Source organism: Biomphalaria glabrata, chromosome 8, assembly GCF_947242115.1.
Source record: "Biomphalaria glabrata chromosome 8, xgBioGlab47.1, whole genome shotgun sequence".
Lineage (NCBI taxonomy): Eukaryota > Metazoa > Mollusca > Gastropoda > Planorbidae > Biomphalaria > Biomphalaria glabrata.
The window spans coordinates 12,085,629-12,111,343 of NC_074718.1; the positions used below are offsets into that span (position 1 = coordinate 12,085,629).

At 34.9% G+C, this 25,715-nt stretch overlaps 1 protein-coding gene across 2 annotated transcripts in view; it reads right to left on the bottom strand.

Annotated features, from left to right (window-relative positions):
• Positions 1-6,251: 6,251 nt before the first annotated feature.
• LOC106076197 (uncharacterized) overlaps positions 6,252-25,715 on the bottom strand; it is a 33,029-nt gene continuing 13,565 nt past the window's right edge. The window contains exons 11-19 of one of the 2 annotated variants that reach the window (XM_056038636.1): positions 24,530-25,059; positions 23,330-23,421; positions 23,059-23,180; positions 22,671-22,807; positions 20,069-20,242; positions 19,599-19,791; positions 19,119-19,238; positions 14,152-16,704; positions 6,252-13,145 (exon numbers count right to left, since the gene is read on the bottom strand). In XM_056038636.1, the coding sequence (XP_055894611.1) occupies positions 13,050-13,145; positions 14,152-16,704; positions 19,119-19,238; positions 19,599-19,791; positions 20,069-20,242; positions 22,671-22,807; positions 23,059-23,180; positions 23,330-23,421; positions 24,530-25,059 (4,017 nt within the window). In that variant the 3' untranslated portion in view covers positions 6,252-13,049. Of the gene's footprint in view, positions 13,146-14,151; positions 16,705-19,118; positions 19,239-19,598; positions 19,792-20,068; positions 20,243-22,670; positions 22,808-23,058; positions 23,181-23,329; positions 23,422-24,529; positions 25,063-25,715 lie in introns of both variants that reach the window. The other variant, XM_056038635.1, reaches the window with a different exon arrangement.

Here is a 25,715-nt window from a genome sequence, read left to right on the forward strand (position 1 = left end):
CTAATTTTATTTTTCAATAGCTCTTTCTTGAAAATGGTCGCGCCATTTTTAGCCTTGAAATACGGTTTTATTTGTTCTACTAAAGGCTGACTTCACCTATCGACAGGATATCATGTCGCCTATATAAGTTTTGCTTTAATTTCTTTTAAACATTAAAGTTACAAATTGCGTTATAGGCAAAGAGAATTGCAAACATTTATCAGCAATATGAATCGATGGATCGTTTTCTGTACTTACAATCAATAGCCGATCTATCTTATTGGTGTAGATGAACACAAAAACACTTGTTCACATTGCCTCTATATTTATACATGTTCAATTTTTATAGTTGTTTAATGTCATTTAATTTATTCTTATCTAATGTATTGCACTTTTTGTTATGTAAATAAAAATGAATATATTAAATATTGCTTATTTCATAATTTTTACAATTACTATTTGTTAGATAAAATGACCAGATGGTGAAAAGAACAGGGGATGAAATGACCAGGGGATGAAGTGACCGGGGGATGAAATGACCGGGTGATGAAATGACCGGGTGATGAAGACCAGTGGATGAAGTGACCGGGGATGAAATGACTGGGGGATGAAATGACCAGGGGATGAAATGACCGGGTGATGAAGTGACCGGGGGATGAAATGACCGGGTGATGAAATGACCTGGGATGAAATGACCAGGTGATGAAGTGACCGGGGATGAAGTGACCGGGTGATGAAATGACCGGGTTATGAAATGACCGGGTGATGAAAGGACCAGTGGATGAAGTGACCGGGGATGAAATGACCGGGGGATGAAATGACCAGGGGATGAAATGACCGGGGGATGAAATGACCAGGAACCCACCCAGATACCCCCTTCTTTCTCCCTCCTATCCCCTTCCAACAGGTCCAGACAAGTGATAGTATCATAGCGTATTGAGAAAGATAAATGCAAGAAATTGCGTTAAATAAAAAAAAACAAAATTCTAATCGCACAGATTTATTATTGTTAGTCTTGGAGTATTGCAAATATAATTACATGACTTATCTAAACTAATTGATGCACCTTAATATAAGCTTTGTTGTTGTTTTTTTCTAAAGTATTTATTTTTATCTCTAACCAATTTAAATTGCTACTTGTTCATAGTAAACACATAAGTATTTAGAAATTACTTACATTGTTACATCTTGTGGTTTTGAAAATAAAAAAGTTATAGATTTCAAAATAAATGTTTCTTTTTTTTTGGTTTCTGTAGTTTTGAGACTACAGTGCATATAAACAATTTTTCACATATCACATCCAGAGCAGAGCTGTCAAAAATGTAAAGCTTTAAAAAATCTCATTTTAGTTTCTTGCTAATCGTGCTCTCCGCCCTCCAAAAACAAAAAAAAATATCAAAACCTCCTCTTTCGTTTGCATTGCTCACCTGACATACTGGGTCCGCCTAAGAGTTTGTGTGAAATCACGAAAAAAAAAAAGAACTATTATAGTATTAATTTTTATTATAAAAGCTTCAGAGTATTTTAGGGTTTAAAAAAAAATCAAAGGACCTAAATTATTGACTTCCATCAGAATACTGTTCCTCAAGTAGAACACTTTTTCCTTTGTTGAGCCCTATTTTGGAGAGGCACTCCCGTCCACATATATCGCAGGCTAAGGTGGCTTTTGAATTGGTTGTAGAGCTGGCTATTTTTCATTTTCCTGGTCACCATCTCTCTCTACACAGTGCGCTTTAGGGCTATGAATTCCCAGTAGTCACCATCAATGTCCCCCTGCTATGAGGTCCTGTTTGATTACAAATTGGAGCTGGGGACGACTAGATTTTCTTGAGCCAGTGGCAAGTTACCTGTAAAGGATAACTTTCTGGAAGCGCTTATCATCCACGGCCAAGTCCTCACAGACGTTGTTGTCTGGGGATTGTGTAGATCAAGGGTTCCCAACCTGTGGGTCGCGACCCCCTTGGGGGTCGAATGACAATTTGCCAGGGGTCGTCTAAGACCATCGAAAATTGTCTACTCTTCTATTGCTGTATGTGTGGTTTGAGTCTAGCGAAGGAGGTCGCAGACTTTCCTATGATTTTTTCTTTATCTCCTCTTCTAGAGACAGGTCATCTTAAATTTTGGATTCAAGGAAGCAGAATTCATTTACGGCCTCTTGCTTGTTTTCATCAATGTGGATCGAGGCTGGTGTTGTAGCAGGTGGACCCATAACGTTTGTTTTCTCTGGGCTAAATAACAACAGAGAAACATTGCATCCGGTCTCACCAGACTTGCTACTGACACTTGCTTATTGCGACATTCTTGTACGCTCGAGAATCTTGGACTCTAAGACTAGATGTAAAATTAGCGAGACGAATCATAGCCATGGAATTGAGATGCTAAAGAAGAAATATTTGCATTACCTACAATGAAGTCATCAAAACCGAAACAGGACCACACTAGCCCCCACAATGACCTTCTAACCTTTGTCAAAGAACGCAAGCTACGACAGCACGAGAAGATATTGCAAGGACCTTCTTGCGGGGAACAGTACCAGGAAAAAGAGGAAGAGACATGCAAAGGATGCGATGGAAAAACAGCATCAAGGAATGGACGGGCTTGTCGTTGAGGGAAACTCAAATCCTGGCAAAAAAACAACAGAGAAATGGAGAGAAACGGTCGACAGATCAAGAGTGATGCCCCTTGGTTTAACAAAGGGACATGTGAAGGGATTGCCTGCTATCATTAACAGCCAACATTGAAGGATTTTCTTGTACATGAAGACAGCGCTATGCACGAATTGATAATAATTGGCAGATGAAGTCCACATACTTTTATTTAACATCAGTAAAATCATGTATAACAAAAAAAAAAAAAAAAAGAATTGTGCGAATAATTTTTTTCATGTTTATATGAAAACAATCTTTTCCTTTGTCTTCAATCTTGTGAACCATGCTCGAACTAACTCTAATTAGTTTGTCAGAACTTTTAAAGACTCCTATCAATATAAGATTTAAACTGGTGATTGAATCAGTCTTAGTTTGATATAATTTTGTAGTTGTATACAGCATAGTGATTAGAATCACTGGGATTTTAATACTTGCTTTATACCCTATTGGGAGTAAAACTAATTGTTAGAGGTTAAATAAAAATACTACAGAATACAGTTTTAAAACAGTTCAACACAAGACGGCATAATAGTATCAAGTTGAAAAAAAAATTCTACGAAGATTTATATAATTAATTATGTTTAAAATGTTTTTAAAAAAGATATTCGGTTTACATGTAGGCCTATTTAATTATTTGTTTTTATTTTTAATTTTTTAAAATATATTTTTTCCCTTTGCTGTATTTTTCTCTTGGTCTCTCTTGGTAGACATGGAATGACAATTTACCTTCCTTGATAGCTGTATTTTTATGTCTGCTAAACTAACGGTGTTCCCGGATCTATTTTACCTACATCTTTGTACATGCCATGTATCGAGCTGTTGACATTAAAATACAGGTCAGTGAGACTGAGACGTAGACTTCTGCAGTCATCCCCTAGTGTCCTGCAGGAGGTTTGGGCTGGTATGTAACAATCTGAATACAGTAGGAAACTTACAAGTCAGATTAATATAGATAGGAGGAAAAATGAACAGGTAGAGAGAGAGGCAGAGAGAGAACAAGGGAGAGAGGGAGAACAAGGGAGAGAGGGAGAACAAGGGAGAGAGAGAACAAGGGAGAGAGGGAGAACAAGAGAGAGAGAACAAGGGAGAGAGATAACAAGGGAGAGAGAGAGAACAAGGGAGAGAGGGAACAAGGGAGAGAGAGAACAAGGGAGAGAGAGAGAACAAGGGAGAGAGAGAACAAGGGAGAGAGCAAGAGAAGAGATAGCGATGGGGAGAATGAGCGAGAGAGAAAAAACAGGGTGGGGGGAGAAAAATGTGGAAAGTAAACAATGGAGAGATGAGAGAGAACAAGGGAGAGAAAGAGAGAGAAAATAGTTATTTTAAAAAGTCCTCCCCACATCTTGCCCAGTGTCAACAAAACTTAAGCTGACTTGCTTATACCTTTAAAAAAGTGGACTTTGGAAACCAAGTAATGTGACATTACATTCAAATTCAAGACATTGGTGCGAAAGAAACAGGGGTCGTCAATTTGGCAACTGTCAAAACACATTTATTTCCCTTTGCAAGCATTCGCCTTCACAATGAGTTCTCCAAAGCATCCGCCTTCACAATGAGTTCTCCAAAGCATCCGCCTTCACAATGAGTTCTCCAAAGCATCCGCCTTCACAATGAGTTCTCCAAAGCATCCGCCTTCACAATGAGTTCTCCAAAGCATCCGGCTTTAACAAAAATAATGTTGACTCCAACATGTTCATTTATTTATTTACTTCCCGAATTTTTAACTTCAAGCAGCGATTTAAAAAAAAAAAATGTAGTTTAATTATTCAGTACCTGGTGATCGAGCCTCACTTGGTTGAATGATTTGTCTAGGAAAGTTAATATTTACCAAAACTCTAATGTAATGGATACGTGACATTAATTGGGGAAAGTAAATGCGGTTGGTTGTTGTGCTGGCCACGTGACGCCCTCGTTAATTGTCGGCAATAGAAACAAGTGAACTTTATATCTTTAGCCCAATAGATTACAAACTCTTAATGATCAAGTGATTCGACCCAATCCCTTCGATACATATCTATTGTACTGTAGAGTTAGCGCACTCTAAATATAATCGGATTCACAGGTTACTATACCTAAGCTATCCCGACAAGACCAACGTCTAATCTTTCGACTCGGGACCGGACACAACAGAATGCGACAACACATGTACCGGAAGCTCAAAATTGGAACCAGTGAAATCTGCCCATGTGGAGTATCACCAGAGAATGCCGACCACGTCCTCCAAAACTGCTCTCTTTACCAAGAGGCCCGTATGAAACACTGGCCCTAAAACACCCCAATAGAAAGAAAACCACTGCGCAGTTCATCTCATGAAATGGTCAAAGTCATCTGAACACTCCAACATAACAATGAGAACGAAGAAGAAGGAGAACAGGACGAGAGAAAGGTGGGGGGGGGGGGGGGGGAGAGAGAATGTACCGCTACTAAACTTGATATCAATTACAAGAGAAAAATAAAATATGGAAAGGGTGTGTGTGTGTGTGTGTGTGTTAAGTAGGTTTCCAAACTTAATGTAACATGTAGCAGGTCTACATGGGTAAGGTCAGAAAGTGAATGACCATCAAGAATGGTAGGCGCTGGAATGAATCGGCTGCACTAAACAATGTAGTTATTATACAGCCCCTTTCAAATCTTAACACTCAATCATAAGTATCCATTCACAGCCCCAAAATCAAGGGGAGTGACTTATACACTATTGATGTTGAAGAAATAGAAAAAAAGAATTTTTTCAAAAAATAAAGCTTATCTAAGGGAAAGAACAGTTAATTACTACCATTTTTTAGCCTCAGCTTAGCTCCCTTTCTACTCTAAAAAGAATAATTAATTAGTACTAAATGATTAATTAATTGGTTAATTTTTGGATTGATTCATGTATTGTCATCGACTATGAATAATTATGCAAAGTTTCAACTTGATCCGAGAATGGGAAGTGGGAGAAAAAAACGTTTCAAAATGTTATAAGGGGATTAAATCCATATATTCATCCAGATCTCTATTTAATTAACAGTTATCTCCCTTATTTCAATGTCAAACAGAATAATTAATCACCAACAATTAATTAACTAATTGGTTACTTTTTTGATTGCTTCATGTCTTGTCAGGTTTAATAAATAATTGTGCAAATTTTTAGCTTGATCCAAGAATGGGAAATGGGAGAAAAAACGTGTTCAAACTTTTTACCAGACAGAGTGAGTTGAAGGATTGGATTGGATTTCAAGCATATGGGCACAATTCAGGCCATGTTGTGCCCCAAGAGTGAGTTGATATAAGCTTTTGTAAAAAGTATTAAGTTACTAGTTTTCAATCAGTCACGTAATTAACTACGTAATAAGCTTCAGATAACAATAAATAGGGGACTAATTCAGCTTATACCACCACTTCAGTACTATTTCTTTCCCTTGTTTGAGATACCAAACAAAGCAATTAAGTATCAACAGTTAATTAATTAATTGGTTAATTTTCCTATTGATTCTTATGATGTCATGTAAAAGAAATAATTGTGCAAAATTTCAGCTTTAGATTGGGTGATGAAGAATTAACATGCACAAACTTTTGGCCAGGCAGACAGACTAACACACACAGAATTGACAAAACACAAAGCAAGCAAAAATCAAGAGGAATTAACTGTGAATGACTTGGATAACTCTTGTATTGTTTTGATTACAGTTTCTCTAAACATAGCCAATAAAACAAAATATCAGCACTAGTAGATCATTTAATTTAGCAGACCAAAGTTGTCCTTCCTTCTAAATACTTGGAGAGCAGGCTGGGCTTGTTTTGTCATGACAGCTTTCATAAGTCATTTGTAAAGACAAAGATGTGGAGCCACTGCTTGCCACTAGACATTGTTTGTGAACAGGAACTAGATTCTATGCAGCAAACTCTCTTCTTGTCACTTATACAACATCGGAGTTTCAAAGCAATAGATATAGTGCCATGTGTGAGTGTATATATATATCTCCACATTTAATCATTGTCAACTAGAACTATACTGAAATATACAGTGAAACTAACTAGTAAACATGGTAAATTAATAGCAAAATATTTAAAAATAAAATTCTTATACAAAACAAAAACTACAAAAGAAACTAAGTAGAACTAACGGAACTAACTAACTACTATCAACATCCAGCCCCCACCCCCCAAAAAAAAGTTATTAATAACCAAAGGTTAATAAATATCTTATATGTTCATTGTTTAAAGTGTCTCAGCATTTTTCTTTTTAAAAACAAATATCTTAAGTTATATCTGGGTTTTATTGTAGCTGATATTTTTGATTCAAGTTGCCAGTATTTAAAAAATAAATCTTCACTAAAAAAAATAAAAAATAAAAAAAATTCACCCATTCACATGACCAACAGTAAAAATGTTTTTTTGATTTATTTTTTTGAAATAAAAATGGTCACAAAAAATTGGTTTAAAAAATAAAGAATACCAGTGATTAAATCTCATCACATTTTCAATTCCAATTTTTTTTTACATTTGTGTCTTAATTAAAGATTATTTAAAATGTGCAAATATTCCCCCTTAAGCAACGATGCTATTATGTATATAAACATTTTAGCTAGAATTGCATGTTTGCTGCTTTTGATTTTATTTTTATTAAATAAAGACATTTTCTTGACATATTGTAGAAATCAAATAATTTTTTTTTATATATCACTACAATTAAAATACAAAAGTGTTCACCAAGGAACAACTCTGAATGTCACTCCTGGCTGCTCTCTCTCTCTCTCTCTATCTTGAAGTGAGGCAGCACTGATAAAACAATTTAATAATACAATAATGTAATACAAAAGTAACTAAATAGAATTTGTTAATAAATTGTAAATATTATCAACAGATATGGTTTTAAACACAAGTCCTTGAGTTTCTGTGTCACTGAGTAATTGAAGAAATAATGGCACATTTGGGGGAATAGTATAATGAAAGTTATATCTCTAGTTATGCTCTGTTATAAGTAGTATTATTCTAATTGAAAACAATAAAAACATAATATTGGTATCACCAAGTAATATAAAAAGGTACTCATGTTCCAGTCAACATACAGGAAAGATTTTTACCAGAATCAATCTTGAATAAATAAGTATGCTTACTGATCTGAAAACACCATTGAAATTACTGTAATTCCTATAAATAGACTTTAAAATAGTGGAAATATTAATCAACTATTTCTGCTAAGCAAATCAAATCTGGTTTCATTACCACTGAGAGACCTGTTACAAAAATCAGAAAAACTTTTAATAAAGAACATTTTCTTGATCAAAATGGGTAAAAAAAAAATATTTGAAGTTTATAATAAAGAAATGATTTGCTAAATTTTAAACTAATACTGGGGATAGAAAAAGTCTGCTGCATATGGAAATAATAATGTTCACAAAACTGTTTTTATCAAAACTAATATATGAAGTAATTGTAAGGCTAGTCATGAAAACACATGCACTGTATACACCAATCACCTCAGAATTCTGAAATAATCACTTATTTATGTTTATATTGATATATAAATAATATACAAAAGTTTATATAAACACGAGGTAATAGGATAGTACTGACCCAAAGCTATTATAGCTATAGTGGGAAGCGTGGTCGAGAGGCCAAGTGCGCTTGAACTTGGCTACCTAGAAGGGGGCTCGAGGTTCGACACCCGACTCAGGCAGAGTTGTGTTTACTGAGCGCCTAAAGGCAGCACAGAAAACCAACTCCTAGATACCCCCTACCCCCCACTGGGCCTCAAATGAGATTGGACCGAAAGCTCTCTGAGCATGCTATAAGCATGATAGTAAGGCTATATAAAAGCTATAATAATATTATACCTACTAATTGTTTCTACTTGATTCACTGAAATATTCTTCTAGTGTATGTCATAGTGATCAGTACATTGTTAATTTTTGTTATAGAGTTATTTATGTTTGTTTAGTTTCTAGGGTGTAAATGAAATAAAATTAAATTAAATGGGCGCCAAAGTTAACTCTTTAGTGTAAAGACTCAAGCATTAGTGAGAAACTACTAGTGGCACACACAGATATTTGGTTCCATTAATAAACAATAATATAATTTTTTTTTTAATTTGAGACACAAAAAAGTACTATGAATTATTTTCTAAAATGGAAAATGAAAATTCTTTCAAATAATGACAACTGTCAAGAATGTATGACTAAAAAATACAACTAAAATCTATTCTTAAAATATTGTATTTTATGTTAATAAATTGTCAAATCAATTCCTCTCCAATTATGCAAAGATTTAACAGGCAAGCATTTAATCAACAAATCAGCCTTTATGTTTTGAGCAGTGGGAAAAAAAGTGATGTTACAAATGTTTGATTGAAAGGTGTAAACACACCCATACCCTGCTTCCAATGGAACAAGTGTTTAGCTTGGTGTTTAACCAGATCTAAAACATCAGCCAATGTCATTTCAGAACAAAACCTCCTATACAACTATTTACAGTGAACTATTGAAAGCAGCACCAGAAGATTTATGTGAATAAATATAGACTCTTGAATAGCTTCAATCATAGCTACAATAAGAACAAGATATTTGTGACATAACATTGTAACAGCTATCCACTAAATCAGTGTTTCCCAAACTGTGTTCCACAGAACCCTAGTGTTCTGTGAGGCTTGAATAGGTGTTCCAAGAACTACAGGAATAATTAACTAGTAGGCCAGCATATGTGAATTAATCCCTCTAAACAAATAAGCAACATACTCAGAATGTGCAAAGTGTTCCATTGAGGAAAAAATTTTAAAGTTTGGGAAACACTGTAGTAGAACAATCACAGTACATTCATCTTGAAATTCAATGTTAAACATACAACACTCCAGTGGATGCTGATATTAAAGTAACAAATATTTTTGAAAAATTACTCCAGACAAAATAAAGCGCATTTAATGACATAGAAAGGAAGAGTGAATTACATTTTAAAAACTGTAATAAATGATTCACCAGATATCACATTAGTTAAATGAATATATTGATTTCTTTTCAAACAGATTACTTTTACAATATCTTTTGATTTTAGACTGACACCAAACTGTGAGCAAGATAAATAGCTAGTTTTAATGAAATGATTCCAACAAATGAAATAGTGAATGTCTCAATCAAAGAACATATCAAAATGGTCACTCAAATACCATGTTAAAAGATTGCCTTATAATATATTAAAACATTCACTAAAGAAATATATCCAATGTATAGTCAATACAACAAAAGAGGCTTCAGCCTTTTTTATTTATTAATAAATATTTTGTTTCATTTTGAAGTTTAAGATCAATCTGATAACAGATTTTTAAAAAAAAAGGAAAAAACATTTTTTTTTAAACCTAAGCCTAAGTTAATATACCCACATAGACTGATGAGGTATTATACATTTACTAAACTCTAGTGGTAATTAGACTGGAAGTGATTACTTAAGGATGTTAAGTCTACTTACTGAGTACTTAGCAGAAACAAAATGTTGAGCTGCACACCTTAAAGTCATATATGGAACTCACTCCCCATTGATCTCAGACAGACAACATGCTACACCACTTTTAAGAAGAACATAAAGACCTAATCTGTTTAAACCTTTTTTATAATATTTGTTATTTTATCTGTAGTCTTTGTAATGTTATTGCAGCGCCTTGAGCCTACATTTTGTTTGTTAACAACGCTTTATAAATAAAATTATTATTATTATTATTATTATATAGACCTGCCATGACAAACACACAGCCTTTCAGAAATTATGTTAAAGTAAGAAGCTTGACACATTTCTAGCAAGTGATCAAGCTGAATGAACAAGAGATACATAAATGATTGGGTCCAAGGTTTGGAGAACAAAGTACACCGGAACTCTACAAACAAGTTGTGCTGTTCCTAGAACATAGCTGCCCATTATGTCAAAGCTCATATACTTATCATAATAATAACAAAGAAAACAAGGGGCAAAGCCCCATGGAACAAACATTTTAAAAAGTAAACCAACAGTGCAACACTGCATGAAATGAAGTTAATGATGCTCACAATAAACACAACTAAAAGAATTATATCTTATATTTTATCACCACACTCAAAGCATGTTTTCAGCTGCATTTCAAATGTCTCAGGAATAGTGATACAAATGACATTGCCTTGTAAAATATCACTACCATATAGTATACACATAAAATGATATGTAGAATATACATTTCTATAAAAGGTATTTGCAAACTTATATATATACAACTCAGCAAACCATCTCTAGTTTATTATTACATAAATTAACCTCTTTTGTTTTTTTTTAAACCCTGGCACCATATAACCGTAGATCAGGGGTTCTCAACCTGTGGGTCGCGACCTCCTTGGGGGTCGATTGACGATTTGCCAGGGGTTGCCTAAGACCATCGAAAATATGGATTGTTATTGTCTATTCTTCTATTGCTGTGTGTGTGGGGGGGGGAGGGGGTTGCGGCAGAGTGGGAGATTCTAAAATGGGGTCGCCGAGCTTAAAAGGTTGAGAACCACTGCCCTAGATGGACCTCTTACAGATCATTTCCACAACAGTTGGCATTCAAGGAATGTTGGTGCATATATGATCATCTTTATAAAGCATTATACATAGAAATAATAATAGATATGTATAGGATAAAAAAATCAATTCTCATATGATAAATACAACAATTTTATAATATCACAAAAGATATACAATCTGTTTTGCCACCATTTGTAAGTCAGTATAAAAAAGTATGGAATGCATATTTAATGTATAATGTGTTATAACATTTAATGGCATCTGAAATGTTTTACAAGCAACAAACATATACAAATAAACAATATACTCACACAAAATAGACATCAACCAAGGCTGCAGATTTGGAGAGTTGTATTTTATAATCATTTTTAGTCAAAATATTTAAGAACCATTGAATACTGAACTAGTGATGCAGTCTTTCAATATGTTGGTGCCAAATTTCTTCTTAATAAATTTGCAGTTGATACAATTTTATATTTAAAAAAAAAAGATAGTTACATTGTGTAGAAATGTGATGTTGACTCTTCAGCCCTACCAGTGATTTTAATACAACATATTATTATTATTACATTACCGGTATTAGTCATAGTACATATTAAAGATGCATAGGTCACTACAAAATATTTATTTTTTGCATATGGCAATAAAAATGTCCATGAAAAAAACAAACACAACAAAATTGTAGTGTAACAAAAATCTGATTCAATAACACTCATTGCTATGAGATAGTTACTAGGTTTTTCAATGTTATCACAGGCGCTGGTTGAATTAGTCTATAGAGAATGAGCCTATAAATCATTTAACTGATTAATAATAATAATACTTACTAATTTTCTTTGGAAAGATGAAAATACTATTTTTTATATTTTTAAATAAAAACCTTGTAGATATTGTAAGTTGTTGTGTATGTAGACAAAATAAATAGAGTATGTATCATAACATCTTCAAGGTATTAAATACTTCAAGAATATAAGCATATCTTCTACATAAGTGTTACAATAAACAAAACTTAACATCTTCCACTGACTAGTTGTAGATGAATTGGGGAAAGTAAATGAAACAATAAATCTACAGCTGAAGTAAATCATTTACTTTTAACCTTTACTTTCAACCATTTCCCTTTCCTTGAGAAGCTTGTAGTTAATCTAATCAATGTTCTCATTATAAGAAGAACTTCTGGTTCTATAAGATCTTGTAGACACATTTCAGAAGATATCAGTTGAGGAGGCCTGAGCCTAATATCATACAGAAAAGTTGAAGTCTGTACAGAAGTGTCATTATAAACCAAGATCGTGTTCAGACGAAAGTATAAAGTTATCTAAACATAATGATAAACAAAATACTTTTATAGAGTCTTTCAATATGCACAAGTTTGAAATGTAGAAACAATAACTTTCATAGTGCCATTTTCTTTGTTCAAAGATTGAACTATTTTCAAACAACTCTTGTCTCTATTATACAAAAAAAAAATGTGTACAATTTAGTAACAAAGAGGTCATTAACAACATTTTTACACAAAAAAAAATGTGTACAATTTAGTAACTAATAGGTCATTAACAACATTTTTAAAAAAAGGTATGAAAACAACCATAGAAAAATGTTTAATAGTGGAAACAAATTATCTCTAATGGAAGGAAGTCAATTACAATGTAATGATACCTCATAAAAGTCATAAATATAAATAACATTACTAGATATGATTTAGAAAAAAAAAAAAAAAGAAGATAGTGAGCTAAAATTAAAAAATATATGAGTATTCTATTGCATTAAATTCAAATATTATGACAGCCACAAGATCATATTATGACAGTTATAAGCCTGTATTTAATCAGCTAATTGCATATCGGACTAGCCAAACTTGTTCTTCCAATATTTAAACTGCAATGCAAATACCTAACTAAAGATATCTGCTTTCATTCAGTTTGATCAGAGTTCTTCATCTTGCATAGACCATGATGCATCAGGGGTGAAGTCTGCACTGTCATGGTTAACTCCCATTGCAAATCGTCTATCAATCAAAGCCTGTCAAATTATGAAAATAATTTATTTTTCATTTCCTTTTTTACAAAGTTTACACCAACTTACTCTGTCTGTCTATCTGTCTGTCTGTTTGTATGGTTAAAAGTTTTAACATGTTTGTTTTTTCTCCCATTTCCCATTCTTGGATCAAGTTAAAACATTGTACTATTATTCACTGGACCTCACAAGACATGAATCAATAAAAAAAAAATTACCAATTAGTAAATTAATTAAATATTATCTAATTATTTTGTTTGATAACCAAATAAGGGGAATAAATGCAGCTTAATGAAAGATACATGGATTTAGTCCCCTTATTTCATTTAGAAAAGTTTTTTTCTCCCACTTCCCATTCTCGGATCAATTTGAAATTTTGCATAATTATTCATTGTCGATGTCAATACATGAACCAGTCCAAAATTAACCAATAAACTAACTAATTAATTTTGTTTTATACTGCAGAAAGGCAGCTAAACCCTGCCATTTTCAGATAAATGGCAGTAACTAGCATTTCTTTCCCTTATATAAGCTTTGTTTTTTAAAAAGTAATCCTTTCTCTATTGCTTGTTTTTTAAAATGATTTATTAATAAGTAGAATTAAAAGTTATACACATTGAAAAGATGTAAGTTTCTGTTTAAGACCTAAAAGGTAAAATAGCCAAGTAGAATGCATAAATAAATATAAAGGTCTACAATGATATGTATAAAGTTCTACCTCTACTACTATTGCACTTCAAACAAATTGAAACACAATAGCATTTTAAACTTTCTTAACTGCTAAGACTAAACATTATATTAAGTGGTAAAAAAGAAAATCACTTAAAAATTTTTAAGAAGCTGCTAGGATTGAAAGGCTATATGTCAAGCACTTGCGTTAGGTTACAGCTGGGTTGCCTGAGAAACATCCTCTTTTTCAAATTAGATTAGAACCCTTGACAACTGACAACTATTAAATGTTATTGAATGGTAATATTAAATGTTTGTGACCATGAGTACATTGATCACTTACCTTCTTCAAAATACTGGCTACAGATATTGTTGGGGTATCGTCCACTTCCTTGATCACAGTGACCAATGGAGGAGGCTCTCTGGTCTTAACTGACTTCAGCTGACCTTTCTGCATTTTCAGCATGCTGGCCTCGAGAGAGAACCTCACTGACTGCTCTCCAACTGAGGCTTGGCCATCTTGAGGAGTTTTGTCTTTCCTGTCCTGTGCAGTGGGCTGTGGCCTCCTTTGTCCATTGGGATGTAAATGTTCTTGTGACCATATTGACTTGGAGAGCCCTCCAAGAACAGATGTAGGGGTATCTTCTTTGGAGACCTGAGATCCTGAGTAAGTTAGGGGAGAAGAATAGTTTACTGATTTTAAAGCAGGAGCTGGTGGTACCCCAGATGAAGGCTGCACTGCTTGTTCAGATCTGTCAACTGTTGTTGGAAGAACCACATCAAGGTTGTGGGCTTCTGGGTTTCTGAAATGTGTTGATGTATTTACAGAGGAAACAGTTTTTTGTTCTTTGATCAGTGATGTGGTTTGCACAAAGTTACCCTTACTATTCTTGCCTTTGGCACTCAATGACTCTGCGTGCCCTTCAAACAAATATATGGGTTGAACCTTATTGAATTGTTCAGAAAGAAAGAAACTTTCTTGAGGGCTGACTAGAGAAGGTGTTTTGTGTGTTTCAGGAGTTCTCAAAGAGGATACAGTGACTGGCTTGATTTGATTGTATTTGATAGACTTGGTAGGCTGCGGTTTAGGGGATGAAGTTCTAGAATGATGCCCATTTCGAGGGGACATCACTTCTTGTGACTCAGGCAAAGTTGTCCCACCAGTGTCCTCCTGATGGTTAGATGACTCAACACATAAGCTGTCCTCAGAAATACTGTCCAATGAAGATGAATGGCTAGAGTCTTGGGATAAGTTAGCTAGTAACAGACTGTCAGTAACAGATGTTTTCTGTATATCAATATCTATTGAAAATTTGGCATTTATGGCAGTACTTGTTTTTGATGCTGTCTCAGTCTGCACATGATGAGGCATACCCTGGAGGTCAATCAGTTCAGGAAATGAAGAAACAGAGCTGCTAACTATGTCTTTTGGCTCTGCTTTATTGTTTACTTTATATGAAATATCAGGCACTGATTCTGTTAGTAACTCAGCACTCGACTTCAAATCCTTAGGGGTCAGGGTAATTTCAGAATCACTATATAGAATAGCCTGATCTATAGAAGTATTCTCTACATTTGTTAGTGTCTCATCTTTCATAGAGACATTTGTTAAAGTTGTACTCTGCGAATCAGGTTTAGTAATCCTTGGGGACTCCACAGTCCTAATGGTTTCAGAGCCTCTAAAAGTTCTGAGTTTTGATTCAAAGTTCATCTCACTTAATGAGTCAATGACACATTCAGTTGAGGGTTTTATATCTAATTTGCTATATGTATCTGCCAAACGGTTGGCAGGGACATTGTCTTTATGAAGGGAAGCTTTGCTGTTGACTCTTTTATCTGATGGTGGGTGGAGCTCTTCTTGGACTAAAGATCTGAATGACTCATTATCAGTGAGTGGAGTATGTATACTTCTTTTGCAAGATGGTACTGGCTTATGCAAGTTCCTCTTTGGAATATCAGTTGATGGAGCAAAGTTTGTTGAAGTATTGACACTGTCACTGTCAGAGATGTTAGATACAGGAGTTTTGATACAATGTGGACTGGCAGTGGGTGTTTTTATGTTATGTGCACTTGTAGGGGCAACTGATGGCTTCAGAGTGAATGAGGCACTATCTGGGGTCTCTCTACTTCCCTTGCTATTGTTCTTATTTGTATATTTGCTGATCAGCCCAGCCAGAGCTTCATCTGACATTCTACTACTCAAGCTTTTTTCAGACACTGATGGACTCATTGAAAAGAAAGGAACAGAAGAAGGAGCTTGGGGCTTGTCCATGGAGTGTCTGAGGGGAAGCAGTTTGTCCCCAGATACATGACTAGATTTTTGGAAGTCATTTGACTTGCTCATGACTTGACCTGGTAATTGAAAACTCTTCGGTGTAGCTTTTTGAACAGAATTATTTGAAACATTATTCCTTTTCTGGACTGTGTTGTGCACATTTGGGTGAATTGCTTTGGAAGTAGGAATGTCTTGTGAAGCACTAGACTTTGACAAATTCAACACAGGACTTAATGTTACAGTTGGAGATGTTGATGTTATGTGTGCCTGTGCTAACTCTTGTAGTGTTGAGTTTTCTGTCGATGTGAACTGACCACTGAGTTGAGGAATGTCCATTGGAATGCTGTGACCCAGATTGTTTTCAACAAGAACGAAAGACTCTGAATCACTCTCTGAAGAGATTGATTTTAGTTCTAATCTTGTCTTGTCTTCTATTTGGCTAATTATTTCTGAAGGTTCAAAGACTTTTGTGACTTTCAACTCTGGTTCTGATAGTGATAGATTATTAAATGGCACTTCTTTTTTTGGATCAAGCTCATCGTTTTGGAAGGCATTCAAAGGTAAATCAGGAGCTTTCCATATTTGAGAAACAGAAAGCTGTTCTAATGCCTTTAAAATTTCCTGTTAATAAAAAAAACAAAACTTTTAAAACAAAATGGATACTAGAAATTCAAATTTGGGTAATACTATCCCTAGAGCTAAATTAAATGTAATAGATATTTAAACATGTTGGGAAAAAACAAAAGGCCATTATTCAGTGTGATGTTCAGATAGCATCCTTATACACAGTAGTGTGGGAAAAGTTACTGAGAGGACCTGACTAGAATGTGATGATATAGTGCAACTTCTGCATCAGTATTTCTTTAAAAGTTGAGATAAATTACCAAATTCAGTTTTAAAAATTCTAATAGAAACATATGCAACAGATACAAATATTCAAACTGAGAAAACAAAGAATTAAATGGGGAAAAAAAATGGATGGATTGGAGGGGGGGGGGGGGTTTCTATGACCAAAACTGAAACTGCAATTGAGATTGATTTTGTTGCTAAAAAGCAAGTTTGTTTTCTGATTAGATAATCTTCTCTGCAAGTATCAAACGTTCAAGTTTTAGGACTTCAAGCTTCCTGCAAGTATCAAACTTTCAAGTTTCTAGGACTTCAAGCTTCCTGCAAGTATTAAACTTTCAAGTTTCTAGGACTTCAAGCTTCCTGCAAGTATCAAACTTTCAAGTTTCTAGGACTTCAAGCTTCCTGCAAGTATCAAACTTTCAAGTTTCTAGGACTTCAAGCTTCCTGCAAGTATTAAACTTTCAAGTTTCTAGGACTTCAAGCTTCCTGCAAGTATTAAACTTTCAAGTTTCTAGGACTTCAAGCTTCCTGCAAGTATTAAACTTTCAAGTTTCTAGGACTTCAAGCTTCCTGCAAGTATTAAACTTTCAAGTTTCTAGGACTTCAAGCTTCCTGCAAGTATTAAACTTTCAAGTTTCTAGGACTTCAAGCTTCCTGCAAGTATTAAACTTTCAAGTTTCTAGGACTTCAAGCTTCCTGCAAGTATCAAACTTTCAAGTTTCTAGGACTTCAAGCTTCCTGCAAGTATTAAACTTTCAAGTTTCTAGGACTTCAAGCTTCCTGCAAGTATCAAACTTTCAAGTTTCTAGGACTTCAAGCTTCCTGCAAGTATCAAACTTTCAAGTTTCTAGGACTTCAAGCTTCCTGCAAGTATTAAACTTTCAAGTTTCTAGGACTTCAAGCTTCCTGCAAGTATTAAACTTTCAAGTTTCTAGGACTTCAAGCTTCCTGCAAGTATTAAACTTTCAAGTTTCTAGGACTTCAAGCTTCCTGCAAGTATTAAACTTTCAAGTTTCTAGGACTTCAAGCTTCCTGCAAGTATTAAACTTTCAAGTTTCTAGGACTTCAAGCTTCCTGCAAGTATTAAACTTTCAAGTTTCTAGGACTTCAAGCTTCCTGCAAGTATTAAACTTTCAAGTTTCTAGGTCTTCAAGCTTCCTGCAAGTATCAAACTTTCAAGTTTCTAGGACTTCAAGCTTCCTGCAAGTATCAAACTTTCAAGTTTCTAGGACTTCAAGCTTCCTGCAAGTATTAAACTTTCAAGTTTCTAGGACTTCAAGCTTCCTGCAAGTTTTAAACTTTCAAGTTTCTAGGACTTCAAGCTTCCTGCAAGTATTAAACTTTCAAGTTTCTAGGACTTCAAGCTTCCTGCAAGTATTAAACTTTCAAGTTTCTAGGACTTCAAGCTTCCTGCAAGTATTAAACTTTAAGTTTCTAGGACTTCAAGCTTCCTGCAAGTATTAAACTTTCAAGTTTCTAGGTCTTCAAGCTTCCTGCAAGTATCAAACTTTCAAGTTTCTAGGACTTCAAGCTTCCTGCAAGTATTAAACTTTCAAGTTTCTAGGACTTCAAGCTTCCTGCAAGTTTTAAACTTTCAAGTTTCTAGGACTTCAAGCTTCCTGCAAGTATTAAACTTTCAAGTTTCTAGGACTTCAAGCTTCCTGCAAGTATTAAACTTTCAAGTTTCTAGGACTTCAAGCTTCCTGCAAGTTTTAAACTTTCAAGTTTCTAGGACTTCAAGCTTCCTGCAAGTATTAAACTTTCAAGTTTCTAGGACTTCAAGCTTCCTGCAAGTATTAAACTTTCAAGTTTCTAGGACTTCAAGCTTCCTGCAAGTATTAAACTTTCAAGTTTCTAGGACTTCAAGCTTCCTGCAAGTATTAAACTTTCAAGTTTCTAGGACTTCAAGCTTCCTGCAAGTATTAAACTTTCAAGTTTTAGGATTTCAAGCTTCCTGCAAGTAACATTAATCCTAAAAAGTTGTCATTTCATTTCATTTCATCAGAGAATGGCAGTATAGTAAGTGCACTATAATTTAGAGCAGTATGAAAGAGAACAACTTTAACAATTTATGGTTTCTACATTACTCAATACAAAATAAAAATTGAATATTCATGCAAAAAGATTTTAAGCAAATTTGATGTTATTTTCAATGTATTGTATTATAGCTCAAATCAATGACTCACTTTAAAGCCTGGTCTAGCCGCAGGATTCTGGTCCCAACACTTCTGTATAAGCCTGCACAAATCTGGTGGACAATGGTCCGGAATCAATGGACGCTTATTGGTCCTCACCTGTTCTAACACCTGAGGAAGTTAAAAATGAGTGTGAATGTTAGCTCGCTGGAAGCATTTTTGTTTTCTTTTTTTTTCCTTATTATTTATTTATTCAACAATAGAAAGAATGGGCAGCTGAGGATAAGAGCTTGTGATTGCTGCCATAAGCATTTCAAAACAAGATTCTTACATATGGACAGGTCACTAAGAGTCAATTCAGTTCTTCCCTTATAACTGGGAAAACCATCAGCTGTAAGAATTTTATTAGCAACTCAATACCCTAATTGTAACCAAGTATGGATGATGTTACAACCGATTTAAACAAAGTGAATTCGATTTCACATGCCATAGAAAAAAAAGGGAAGAAAAAGTAAGATATCTAGAACTGACCTGATAGACTGAACAACCTTCATAAGGAAGTTTATTGGTTATCATTTCCCACAATACAACAGCAAAACTGTAGATGTCTGCTTTGGCGGTTACCTCCCCTGCACAAATCAACTCTGGCGCCATCCACAATGGGAGGTTACCCGTAACATGCTTTGGTCTGCTGGTTTTGGGTAATTTGGTATCTGCCTCATGTCTAAATAAAAGAAAAAAAATACTCAGATGTTGAATTCTATATCGTGGAATGAAAAATGGTGTCTAAGAAAATTATTCATCTTTCAAACAATTCCTATAACAATCATATAGAACTAGACTACTGAAAAAAAAATGCTATCATATTATATTAATATTTTTGTCCAGGAGCACAAGTGAAGCGTTTACTAAAAAAAAAAGGACACTGAATAGCATCAAATAGCTAAAACATTATAACTAATTAGTATCGTAACAAAAATGCTAGTAACAGTTATACATACTTTAGTTTGGAAAAGCCAAAGTCAGCTATTTTAGCATGAAACTCTGGGCCCAGCAAAACATTATGTGAGTTTAAGTTAAGGTGAAGGACAGGGGGTTGTCGGTGGTGAAGATAGTAGACACCAGAACTGATATCTCTGGCAACCTTGTAAAACACATCACTTCCTAAAGTCATCCTGTACATAGGAGAAGACCCCAAAAAAAGAATTTAAATGAAATTCAGTCCAATTAAAATTATCCTCAAGGGAAGTAACTGCAGTGAATTAAATCTATATTGGCAGTAAGTAAAGGTCTATAAGAAGGTAGTGGCAAAGGGTCATCAAAGGTCTTTATGGGAGGTCAAGACAGCAAGAAAAGGTCTTAATGGAAAGAAATAGCAGAGGGTAAAAGTCTCCATGGGAGGTGGTAGCAGCAAGTAAAAGACTTTATGGTAGTGGAAATAACATCTTTATAAGAGGAAGTGTCAGAGAATTAAAGGTCTTCATGGGTGGTAGGGGGGCAGAGAATTAAGATTTGTATGGGAGGAAGTGGCAATGAGTAAAGATCTTTATGGGAGAAAATGTTAGAGAATAATAGGTCATTCTGAGAGGCAATGTGTAAAGGACTTGATGCAAGTTAAAAGAGTAAAAGTCTTGACAGATAATCTGGTTTTTATTTTTTCTTCTTCCTCTATGTTCTCATTTATAAGTGGAAGGGTTCAGATGAGTAGTCCTATATGTGCAACTTTCTGATGTTGCAGACACCCACAGTGGTTTCCAGATCTGGTAGCTGTCCATATTGTTTTTGTTCTATAGGAGGGTTTGGGGCCAGTGTATTGTTCAGGCCTCTTGATAGAAAATGCAGCTTTGGAGGATAAGGTTGGTATTCTCTGGTGATGTTCCACAATAGCAAATCTCACTAGCCCCTATTTTTAGTTTCTAGAACATGTGTTATCTCATTCTGTTGTGTCTGGTTCTGAGACAAATTATTATAAGTTGCTCATATTGGGACAATCTTTTTTCTTTAGAACTCTGTGAGAGAGCTAGTCCATTTCTCATTTATTCAACTCTTGTTGTTGTTTTTTTTCATTTCTTCCAGGTAGACATGGATTTGGATTGTTTATCCATTCTCTCATCTTTGACCAATATGTTTTTCTATCTTCTATTTCAATATGACCTGAAATCCATTCTTGTTTTTTATAATATAGATTGGTTATCTATCATTAGGAATACTTTTGTTCTTACATGAAGAAACTGATATTTTAAAGGACAGCAAAAGCTAGAATCTATAACGGTTTTGATACAATGCAGCTTAGCAGAGAATAGTCACAATAATTATGTTTAGCCACGAAATCTCTTAGGCAAGCTTACATTATTGATAAAAATACAAATTCTGCAACACTTCTGCAGAAAACAGAAGAATACAGTAAAGTAAAAATATATATCTATTTATATCTCTATATATATTGTAATGAATCTCCCTATCTAGGCTCTCTGCAAATTGCACCACATGACACCACCAACTTAAAGAACTTGATAACTCAGGGTTCCAAAATAATGTAACAGTTTAATGGCAAATAAAACACAGCCAATACTGTACAATTGGCAACAATGTAATGCAGACTGTACAAAAGTAACAGTTTAATGGCAAATAAAACACAGCCAATACTGTACAATTGGCAACAATGTAATGCAGACTGTACAAAAGCTTTACATTTCAAAGTATCAACTCTGTAACGCTGTATCAACTCTCTGCCTCTTCCTTGACTTGCACTTGAATCTCTGTTCCGGACTGACTTCACCTAGACAGGTTCTTGACTCCGACTTGTACTTGTGAAGTTGCGAGGTAACGTGAAGCGACTTGACACCTTCGCTCTTATATAGGGTTCCTGCTGGCCTTCTAGAATGCTGCTCGACCCTTCTGGTTAATCACATGACTATATCCCTCATGACGCTCCTAAGCTCTATTTGTCAGGGGGAGATGGCGAGAATGAATGTTAGTTTGATATTTTGGTATGATTGTTATATCCCCTTGTTATGAATGCAAAGTGTTGTACGTGTTGTGAACTCAGTGATTAAGTCTTCGTTGAATGTGCGAGAGAGTGTGTTAGGTCAGTATGGTCTTGCTCTCAGTCCAGGAAGGTTGGACGTTACTTCCTGGACTGGTGTTTATATATGTATATAACATAAAAGTCGACGGACTGGTGATTGTTGATTAATAATATTTGAGAGTTGATTTCATTATGTGCTTATTGAGTATTAAAGTATTATTCGTATTTCAATGGATATCTATAGTTGGAGTTTCAGTGTATCTAGTAGTAATTGTTCTTATGTGAGTAACTAAGCAAGTATTAATAAGTGTAATTGAGTATTCATACCCCTAACGAGCCAAGTCAAGAAACACAAGAGCCAAGCATATAAATATGAGCCCAGACAAACAGATCATTCCCGAAGCATCGTAGCTGAACGTCGTAACTCGTCACGGTTGACCACTTGTCTAGCGCTGGCCTGGGACGATTTTCTGCGGCTGTCTACACATACCACTACCCCCATCTGTGTCACCACCAGGTTTATAACAATATATACATATATGTATAGAACCTGCAGAACCACAAGACTATCTCACCTGCTTGTGCCATGCAATAAATTATGAAGATTTCCCCCAGGCATAAATTCCAGGACTATATGTGTCAACTTTCTGATGTTGCAGACACCCAGCAGAGACAGCACATTTGGATGATGTAGTTTCTGAAGCATAGAAACCTAGAAACAACAAGAAAAAAAACATAGGATGAACAGAGCATTAGATTAATCTTTAGTGTTAGATTGACTTTTGGGTTAGCACATACAGTGATCAAAATACATTTGTAGGTTCAATCTTCTAAGACCAAAGTCTAAAGTCATGATTCTTCACTTGCTTTTCCTCAATGTAAAAATCTGGGGTTTGTTGGCATAGTTATATAATAATTTACATAAAAATAGTGATATATATTTTCAAAACTGAAATAATTTACCTCAGCAGCGAAATAGTTTTTGTCTGTAGACTGCAAAGGAAATTTTAACCTTTTGACAGCCACAGTTGTTCCTTTATAGTCTCCCCTGAATACTTGTGAAAATGTTCCATCCCCAACTAAGTCTGAAATACATACACACACACACTTAAAGAGATGAGCAATGACAATGTTATGTTTTCAGACCTAATTTGACAAACCTAAATCAGAACAAATCCTAATTAAAGACAGCAATGTATCAGTTGGAGTGTGCACAAAAATGAAACAGTCCAACCTCTTTCTGAATAGGTCACATCATTTTTATCCAACTTCACTTTCTTAAGGTCTTCAAGATGGGACGCTGTTGCTGTCAGGTCTGGACGTATTCTGTAAGACAATTCAGTATTAAGCATAACAGAAGATACAAAGTGTTACTCCTAATATGTCTTCTTTCATTGAGACCACTAATGTAATAATGTTCTGGCCAGGTCACAAGGTCATCAAGTTTTAAAAAACAACTTCCAAACTAAAGCTCACAGGATCATACAACAAAAGAAAGGATGATGGGAAGATAATGTTAATCAAGTCGAAACACACTCAAGGGAAACCTTGACATGGAAAAGTATATAGTAGAAAAATGAAAAACTTGTGACACTTCAATGGTCCTAGGCAAAGGAATAAATGACTGACAACTTTTTGTAAAAAAAGAAAAAAAGTAACATTTTTGTTTGAATATATGCATTATTTTAATGTTAAAATTATAGGCAGACAGAAAAAGGAATGGAATTTTAAAATTAATTAAGTACATAAGTAAGAGGAACAAAAAACAATTTAAAATAAAATATTTGAAAGTTACTATATCAAACATTGAGAGAAATGTAGTTGAATATTTAACTATGGGAGAAGTTTAGTCCAGGATCAAACATTGAGAGAAATGTAGTTGAATATTTAACTATGGGAGAAGTTTAGTCCAGGATCAAACATTGAGACAAATGTAGTTTGACATTTAACTATGGGAGGAGTTTAGTCCAGGATCAAACATTGAGACAAATGTAGTTTGACATTTAACTATGGGAGGAGTTTAGTCCAGGATCAAACATTGAGAGAAATGTAGTTGAATATTTAACTATGGGAGAAGTTTAGTCCAGGATCAAACATTGAGACAAATGTAGTTGAATATTTAACTATGGGAGAAGTTTAGTCCAGGATCAAACATTGAGACAAATGTAGTTTGACATTTAACTATGGGAGAAGGTTAATTCAGGATCAAACATTGAAAGAAATATGGTTGAATATTCAACTTAGGGAGGATCTTGTCCAAAATTAAATATTGAAAGTTTGATATTTAACTAAAGGAGGAGTCTACTCCAGGATCAAACATTGAGAGAGTTAAATGCCAAATAGAGAATGCCAAAGAGCATAATCCACTATGCGATTGTGAGTAAAGCTTAATGAAATTAGACAAAAGATACAACCATATATCCTCAGTACTTACTTAGTGTGTGCCTGGAACTGCTTAGTAAAGTCCCTGTGTATAGTAGTCCCTTTGATGGCCATGGAATGACCAGCCACTGCCATCTTAGTCAAGTCCGCGCCATTCAGCCTATCATCTTTGTTCATTGCCAAGCCAGCTGTGTTATCCTTGTTAACAAGTGGATGTTTCTTACTGAGTGATGTAGCATTCAACTGTAAATCTCTAGGAGGCAAACCATTGAAAGTTGATGGCTTGAAGTTATGATTCAGATCTTCTTGCAGGCCAGGCAAAGCATCTGCCAAGCCTGCTTCATTGTGTGCTTCCAGCTGTAGTAAAGAAAGTTTTTCATCAGCGCTACCACCACCTCCTCTGGTGGTGCCGGAGACATCTTGATGATTAGCAGGATAACCTTGAGCACCATTCTGTTTAAACATGTCCTCCTTGTGTGCCAGCTTCATTTCAATATCGAAGAGCTGCTTCTTCAAAGCCCAAATGTTTCCCAAGTTCCACTCCTCATGAGGTGATACTTGCCCGTCACTTTTTTCCAAACTCTGCTGAAATGAAAGAAAACCTTCCGTCACATTTTGCACTTTTCATAAGCATGTTAAGGGCAAGATTTAGACATGAAAAGGCCCTAAGCTATTTGAGATGGGGGGGGGGGGGGGGGGCCTTTACATGTCCAGATATAATAATATCTAACAGCATGTGTTTGTTTTTTTCGGCAAATCAAGTTTTTATTGCCAGAACTCCAGAGTTGGTCTCAAATTGTAAGTTTTTAACCCAATCTTCAAAAGTTCTTTATACACTAACTAATCAAGGTGTTGATTGCCTTCAACTTTTCAGTTTGCAATTTAGTTTTTAGAATCAAAAATCTTTTTTTTTTGTATTTACAAAAAAAAATGTAAAAAAAAAAATTCCCCATTCAGATCATGTGATCTACAAGAAATGATGCGAAGGTCAATTCTTTCTATGGCGAACAGTTAATGAGGGTGTGATGTGGCCAGCACAATGATTAAGCACTCTTACTACACCCAACTAATGTCAGGTACCTATTAGACTTTGGTAGACTCAGGAGTGTCCTAAAGATCTCAAAGTTCAAAATCCCAGTCTTTACTCAAATTAGAGCCCAAGACCATTTGGTTTATAATCCAAGTGCTTTACCACTCAGCCACCAGGCAACCTTTTTTTAAATTTATATTACATTGAA